This window comes from Crocodylus porosus, unplaced genomic scaffold (assembly GCF_001723895.1).
Source record: "Crocodylus porosus isolate Cpor-Errol unplaced genomic scaffold, CroPor_comp1, whole genome shotgun sequence".
Taxonomy (NCBI): domain Eukaryota; kingdom Metazoa; phylum Chordata; order Crocodylia; family Crocodylidae; genus Crocodylus; species Crocodylus porosus.
Window position 1 is genome coordinate 34,453,139 of NW_017728909.1, and position 8,062 is coordinate 34,461,200.

At 46.2% G+C, this 8,062-nt stretch overlaps 1 protein-coding gene across 2 annotated transcripts; it reads left to right on the plus strand.

Moving 5' to 3' along the window:
* The first annotated feature begins 685 nt into the window (after positions 1-685).
* On the plus strand, positions 686-7,080 carry FST (follistatin). 2 transcript variants are annotated; one of them, XM_019532051.1, is made up of 6 exons: positions 686-1,200; positions 3,039-3,230; positions 3,570-3,788; positions 4,149-4,373; positions 5,330-5,560; positions 6,023-6,362. In XM_019532051.1, coding segments are annotated over exons 1-6 (951 nt in total). In that variant the 5' UTR covers positions 686-1,118; the 3' UTR covers positions 6,025-6,362. The 2 variants fall into 2 exon arrangements, with proteins under 2 accessions (XP_019387596.1, XP_019387595.1); XM_019532050.1 differs by having other exon boundaries at positions 688-1,200; positions 6,269-7,080.
* The last annotated feature ends 982 nt before the right edge of the window (positions 7,081-8,062 follow it).

Consider the following 8,062-nt stretch of genomic DNA (forward strand, 5'->3'; position numbering starts at 1 on the left):
GCCCCGGCAGAACTGAAGCACCAAATCCCAGTGACCTGGCAATGCCCAAGAATTTGTGTCTGCATACTTTGCTGTCTGTTGTGCTTTGGTGGCTCGGAAAAGCGAAAGGATGGGAATGAAAAAGGCAGCTTTTGAATCAACAATACCATTTTCCGTTAAGTAATCGTTTTGTATAGAAGGAAATATCGCCTACTCAGTTTCATTCAGCGGTGCCAAAAAATGTTATAAATGAGCGACCGCCAACTTTCTGAGGGGAGAATAATGCCAGACTGTGCTTAATAAACTGGTGCTCTCGAAGTTCATTATGGATGTTGCAATCTGACTCTGAAAGGAGACCGCCTACGTCGCCCCGCAGCCCGGGCTCTCCGGGCGCAGCCTGGCCAAGCCGGCGGGACCGGGACCAGGACCGGGACCGGGACCGGGACCGGGACCGGACCCGCGCGGGCGAGCGGCGGGCTGCCGGGATGGCACCGACGGGAGCGGGACCCGACTTCAGCACCTTGCCCCTGCGCAGCACCCGGCTTCCCGGGGGAGCTTGGGGCCAGGGGGGGTCACGCCTGTCCTCCCCCGCAGTGACACGGCTCCCGCTCTCGGGTGATAACCCCCGGCCCGCGCGTGCGCGCCTCCTGCTATTGCTGACACCAGTGGAGGGCTCGGCTCTCCCCCCGCCCGGCTCCAGTTACCACTCGGGTTTTACACTCCTTCCTGCTACTACGCAAACAACTCCAGCGAGCCCCTCTGGCGGGTGGGAGCCGAGGCAGGGTGTGCGTGTGCGTGCGTGCGTGTGCGTGTGCGTGTCCGACCGATCACTGGAAAGGGTTTCCAGAAGGTGGAAAATGTCACCTGATTCACACTGAACTTTTTAAATCTCCCCACCCCCGAACACACACACACTCGCACACTCACACACACACACATTAGGAGACCGCCCACCGCAGACAGCTAAGACCCCCTTATAGATTTAAAGAGAGACTGCATTCAGAGCCTGACGTTCATTCAATAGAGCGATCATACGCGGACTGACTAGTGCTCGCTGTCTGTCTGTCTGTCTGTCTGCGTCTCTCTCTGCTCCACTTGAGATTGTTTCGGTGCCTCTCTCACTCCCTGGGATACTGAGGATGTTAAATCAGAGAATCCACCCGGGCATGCTTTTATTCCTGATGCTTCTGTGCCACTTCATGGACGAACACACAGTGCAGGGTAAGAGGAGACTGTTTATTTGTAGCTGTGCTTCATTTTCTGTCCTCTTTCTTTTCTTTTTTTTTTCTTTCCATATTGAGTTTTCTCCCACTAAACGCCTCTCTCCAAGGTGCAGCGCGACAGAAGTTTGCCGTGGGAATAGGATTGCTTTGTACGAATAGACGGAGGTGACATTTAGATCCATTTCTGATCGGATCCCCCGGCCGCTGTACGTAGTACAGAGGAGAGATGAGGAGGATGAGGATTGCTATTTACTGTTGTTATGCACCAGGAATGAGCACCAGCATCTCGGGCAACTTTCTGAGTCCCGGAATCCAAATCGGTGCTCAAAAGTTGTTTATATTTGTTTTGTTTTGTTTTGTTTTGTTGGGGGGAGGTTGTCAATTTAGCTCAGATTTTTTATCTCGACTGCTGCCCGGGAGAATGGGGGTGGAGAGGAGCCCCACGGTTACAGCTGACATTCTCAGAGATGTTAGTCATTTTTCCCCCCCGGACACGCTTTTACTATGGGGATTGGGATTCCCCCCCCACTCCCATTTTGTGTGAATGATTTTTGGGGGGCTGTAAATTCTTCTACAGTTGCGGAATGTGTTTAAATAAGTTTTCCATGTGACCCCCAGACTCTGATATTGACAACTGTAAGAGCTTCCTGGCTGCACGAGGGAATATTGTTTTCTTGATTCCCCCCACCCCCACCCTTTATCACCCTCCATCAACAACCTGGATGACTTACCGCTGTTCGTTTTCTTATTGATTTTTTGTTCGCTGGGCTGGATATGTGGGTTAACCTTATGCAGACAACACTAAGGCGCTCAAAACTGACTTCAGCCTTTCCTTTGAGTTGGGAGGGGGCAACTGTTTTGTAAAGGGTGTTGTTTGTTCAGCTCTAACTCCTGGGGACAAGAGTTTCCCCTAGCCCTGAAATATTGCTCCTCGGGGCCGATCCTACACCCCTCACTGCGGCAAAAGTCCCAGTGGACTAAGGAGATGGGATCGAGCCCCTGCTGGATTAGCACCAGAATCAATTGGTATTGAGTTGCTGGAGAAGTCACATTGGTTATTCACGAGAGGCTCATCCCAACCAAAACTCTCCAACTAAAAAAGGGGGAGTTGCTTGGACTAATGTTCTTGGCGTGCATCCATGACTAACAGAGATAGGAGGGGGGGAAATCTCTGTCCGCTTTAAGGACAGGGCACTTCCCCAGGAAACGCTTGCAGAAGAGAGGGCACCTATTACTTTTCCAGCCCTCCCGCTTTCTAAACTGCTTAGTGGCCTTCTGTGTCTGTGCCCCTGTAGTTTTGGATCTTTGACGATCACCCCCACCCCCCGCCGCCCTCTGCCTTGGGGGTCTTTGCCCCCTGAAGTAAAGAAAAGATTTTTGTTAAGAAATGCAGCACAATTTCCAGATTTCGAAAGACTTCGAAACGTTGCCTGTTCCCGCAGATTGCAAAACGGGCTGGTCTGCAACCCCGTGCAGCCCGAGAACAATGCTGCGGTGCAGACTTGTAGAAGGAGGAGAGAAGAATTTGCGAGCGTGGTTTTCTCGTCTGCCTCTTTAAATGCACATCCCTTGCAGCCCCCTGTCATGTGCGTGGAAGTCCCTCTGCTCCCCATATGGAATAAATACCTCGGAACACCGCCTCGTCCTGTTTGGATCAGGTTATTTAAACTGCACTCCCAATTGCTCCAGAGTAGCTGCGGGTTATGAAACGGGACAAATAAAAGTAAACAGTCTAGTAAAAGTCAATGCAAGCCGCACGTGTTGTGTCTGGGTCACTGGTAACTGACATTGATATGGCTGGGGCTCTCTCTCCCTCTCCCTCTCTCCCTCCTGCAGCTGGGAATTGTTGGCTACGGCAGGCAAGGAACGGCCGCTGCCAGGTCCTGTACAAGACTGATCTCAGCAAGGAGGAGTGCTGCAAAACGGGCAGGCTCACGACTTCTTGGACTGAAGAAGACGTCAACGACAACACGCTTTTCAAGTGGATGATTTTTAACGGGGGCGCCCCAAACTGCATCCCGTGCAAAGGTGAGGTCCGAGCCCCTGCCTGGGCGGGGGGAGCCTGCCACGAGGGCTGGGGCTGGGGAGGGCAGCTCATCGCACAACCGCCACGGTTTGGGGGCGGGGTGGGGGTTCCTGGACCTGGGGACCCCGCTTAAAAAGGATGCGTGCCCGGGAGCAGCGAGCAGCCTCTCCCGCTGTCGGGGGCAGATGGAGCTCACGTTTTCCTTTCTGGCAGGCGAAAGGGTTGGGAGGAACCTGTTCTCTCGCCTCACGCCGTCGGGTTGTGCTGGTGGTGTGAGCGCGATGGCCAGGGAGCCTGGGCAGCGGCCGGGCATTAATAGGACACCTCTTTCCCGCCCTTAGAAACGTGTGAGAACGTGGACTGTGGACCTGGGAAGAAATGTAAAATGAACAAGAAGAACAAACCCCGGTGTGTTTGTGCTCCGGATTGCTCTAATATCACTTGGAAGGGCCCCGTGTGTGGCTTAGATGGGAAAACCTACAGGAACGAATGTGCCCTCCTCAAAGCCAGATGTAAAGAGCAGCCTGAACTTGAAGTCCAGTATCAGGGCAAATGCAAAAGTAGGTTTGCAAATCTAACCCAGCCCCCCCACCCCGCCCCCAAAATGCCTCCGGGTGTGTGTATGGATGTAGGGAGGAGGAGGAGCTGGCCTGGCAATCCACAGAGGGCTGGTCCAAATGTAGAGAGGCAATAAATAAACCAGGCTCAAGAGGCGAGAAAGTACTGAATTGAGAAGCCCCCCCAGTCTTGTGTTCCCACCAGCTCCCCTGAGACCTGGAGCTTCTCCCCAGTGGCCTTTTCCTGAGGGAAGCTGCCAAGGGCTTTTACTTGGCGTTTGTCTGACTGTGTCACACATGTCACTCCCCGGCTGGGCGGTGGGATTTCCTGTTAACCATTGCATGTTTCCGTCTTTATTTCAGAGACCTGTAGGGATGTTTTATGTCCAGGCAGCTCCACGTGTGTGGTTGATCAAACCAATAATGCCTACTGCGTGACATGTAATCGGATTTGCCCGGAGCCTACTTCCCCAGAACAGTATCTCTGTGGGAACGATGGAATAACATACGCTAGTGCCTGCCACCTGAGGAAGGCTACCTGCCTACTGGGCAGATCCATTGGATTAGCCTACGAGGGAAAATGTATCAGTAGGTATCATGATGTGTCCTAGGAGGGTGGGAGCATGGGGAATGCTTCTTCCTAGCAAGTCTCTCAAGACTCCTGCAAGTGACCTTGTGGAGGCAGATCTTTTCCCAAGACTGAATCCCCAGTTTTTACTCAAGGAAGGTTTTGCTTGAGTGAAAACTGCTACAGTCCCACCCTAAGAAGGGCTCAGTCCAGCTTCCCTTGCTACCCATGTGAGTTTTGCTCCTGCTACCAAAAGAAGTGGCATAGAGTCCATCATAGACGTGAAATACAGCTACACAGGGCTCAGCATTCAGCTGCTCTGGATTGAGTGGTCTGGGCATACATGACATAATGTCTCTCGGGACATCTGATCCCTTTTTCCTTCCTAAAAATCTCCTGTTAGTAACAGTATTGCAGGGAAAGATAAGAGTATCATCACAATGCCTTCCAACAGCATGTATCAATCCCTACAATGATGGCCAGTGCAATAAGGATGTTGATATCATACACATTTTGGGTAACTTCAGCTCCAAAAGATAATCTTTGCATTTGAAATATCTCACAAGTATTTGGGAGGATGCATTGTAGATCATCAGGCACCCAACTATTTTAGGATGGTTAGCTTTAAAAAAATAGCTGCTTTGAGGAATACTTCATGAATTGGCAAACTCTAAACTTCATTCGAGTCATGGGGAAGGAAGAATTCCTACTGATTTCCCTGGAAGCAATGAAGCACCCTCTGACATTTACAACAGGCAAATATCATTCCACATTCCTAAGGACAAATCCTGCTTACTTTGCTTCTGTCCCAAACCCCTGACAATGCACCGCTATATTGGTTCCCAGAAGGATGACGTCTGAATATAGCAGGCATGATCTGACCCATAAGCTTCCTCCAAGTCTTCTCTGAATTCTGTAGGTATGAGAAGGCAAAGTGTTTTGCTTTTACTCATGTCTGGTTTTTTTATATCTGTAGAAGCAAAGTCCTGTGAAGATATCCAGTGCAGCTCTGGGAAGAAATGCTTGTGGGATTTCAAGGTTGGCAGAGGTCGGTGTGCCCTCTGTGATGAAGTGTGCCCTGAAAACAAATCAGATGAAGCAGTCTGTGCCAGTGATAACACAACTTACCCAAGCGAGTGTGCCATGAAAGAAGCAGCCTGCTCCTCGGGTGTGCTTTTAGAAGTAAAGCACTCTGGATCTTGCAACTGTAAGTGAGACTTTTAACCTTGCAAACAGTTATGGCTTCTGAAGGCAATCCCTAGGTAATGAAGACTTATGCTTTTAAATATAAAAGAACTTCATTTGGAGATTTAATATATATATAGTATATATGACATATATATATTATACACACACTTATGTGATTGGTTGGTTGCAGCAGATCGTCAAACAGTCAGTTGGCTTTCACCTTTTTTTGAGGAAAAGTCATGTTATCAGCAAGGGGTTGCCCTAAGAACATCTTTCTAGTTATTTTTCCCCTAATTCGTTTGCTCTCATGTGCTTTGCTGGTTGCTTTATTAACACCTGGATATACTTTAACTCCATCAAAAAAAAAGTTTAATGTTAGCACATGGGTGGCTGTCTTAGCACAGTTGCCTCTACTAACTCTGAATGAAGGACACAAAGCAGTTAAACCTAGACCACAAGAGCGCTTTTTATTTGATTTCAGGAATCTGCCAATAAAACCTGAGCCATTGATTCTTCAGAACTTTCTGCAGTTATGACTTCATAGATTATGTATAAAAAAAACCTTATTACATAACAGCAGATGCCAAAGAGCATCTCACTACAAGTCACATAAAAATGCAACGCTGTATTATGGCTGTTCAGAGGGCTTTGAAAACATGCACTGAGCTGCTTCTGCGCTGTTGTTGTCCTTATTTAAACAACAGCTCCCCTATATTCCCCCATCTAGCCATTAATGAAGACCCCGAGGAAGAAGAGGAAGAGGAAGACCAGGACTACACCTTTCCTATTTCTTCCATTCTAGAGTGGTAAAACCTCCATCACTATTGGAACAGCCATTGGGCAAGAAATCAATGTCCATACTGTAAATAAGTGTATGCTTATTTATTTTGGGGAGAAAAAAAGTATACATATAGTTGAGTCTTGTAGACATTTATTTATACTGTGTCATGTTTTATAATTTATACATAAAATGTCTGGTTGACTGTACACCTTGTTTTTTGAAGAAATTTATTCGTTACGGGAAGAGCAGTGTTATTTATTGTGAGGTCCCTTGCTTGTAAAGTAAAGCTTTTTTTTTCTCTTGTAAACTATAAAAGTCCATTCCTTAGATCTTACCCACATGACTCATCTCTTCAATTCACCCATGATAACTCTTTACCATTTTAACAAACTTGCATGTCAGTTTCTGTCATGTTTATTTATTGGATTTTCTTCTTGCCGATTCTGTACATAAAAGATCCCTCGGGTTTTTGTTTACAAGGAATCTTGACTGACCAAAAGGCGCTGTAACTGACTTAAATATACTTTCAGGGTGCAGTGAGGCGATCTTTAAGGAAACTTCACTTTTCTCTGCTTCTGATCACATCATGTTCTGAGGTGATCTCAATGTGCTGAGCATTTATACTGTACTATAAGAATTCTGGACCCAAAGAAATCGGATTATGAAGGTTGTTAATAACTACATGGCTAACTGTAATGAGATAAAGTTTTTATTTTATTTTATTTTTTGTAACATGCATAAATGCTTTATGAGATGTTTCCTTTAAGATGGTCCTGCAGTACCACTTTTAAAGTTATTTTTCCAATCGACATGTCACTAAAAGTTATATCAAAGCTTTATCAGTTCAAGTTTCTTGCTTTTCATAATACTTTTTTTCTGATGCAATTTTATATTTTCAAACATGGCGAGTTAAATATAAATTCATTTAAATATATAGTTTTGTACTTTTCTACCATGTAAATGTCCAATGTATATAAAAGTTATAATGTGTATTTGTAAATAAATGATGAGTGAAAAAATAAAAAATGGAATTTTCCCTACGTGAGTTTCTTAATTACTGATTGAAACGGTTGTGAAGGGTCTGCCCTCTTATTCAGCCTGGTGATGTTTGTGGTTAGGGGAAAAGTGATTGTGATTGACACAAAGCAGAGTTGTGAAAATGCGCAACTCTAAACTGAAACCCCAAAGCCACCTCCCCTATCATTTCAGGTTATTATTAAAGACACTTCCAGGAGAAACACCTTAATTTTGCTGATATTACGTAACTGGAAATTCAGTTGTATTTCTGAACGAGAGTAGGTAGAACCCTTTGTTTGTCTTCCCCCCTTTATATTAATGAGACAGGTTTGTGGTCAATTGAACCTCTATAATTTGCATCTTTCTGGGAGGGCTTGAGTATACATTTGTACTCCTCTAAGAATCAGATCCACATAAGTTTATGGGGAGTGCAGATCCTTCACCTTTCAAGGTGAGGAACTGAAACAACCAAAGACGTTCTAATGGGCCAAAGTTAAAGTGAAGACCCAAAACAAGTATCACAGAACATGAAAAAAATGCAAACAGCACAGTGTCTCTGGGAGATAATTTGCTTCCAAAAGTACATTTCATTAATGAACCCAGTATTATCATTATTGTATCTTTGTTCTACCAGTGGATCATTCATAAAATGTCTATTTTCCAAACCAACCAAACTTTAAAAAATAGATTTAGGTCTAGTAGACTGAACAAGGAAAAACAGCA

Excerpts from the sequence above, each read along its gene's own strand:
- FST (XM_019532050.1), top strand. The coding sequence starts at position 1,119 with ATGTTAAATCAGAGAATCCACCCGGGCATGCTTTTATTCCTGATGCTT. Across the intron at positions 1,201-3,038 it reads GGACGAACACACAGTGCAGG|CTGGGAATTGTTGGCTACGG; the intron begins GTAAGAGGAGAC and ends TCCCTCCTGCAG. Across the intron at positions 3,231-3,569 it reads AAACTGCATCCCGTGCAAAG|AAACGTGTGAGAACGTGGAC; the intron begins GTGAGGTCCGAG and ends TCCCGCCCTTAG.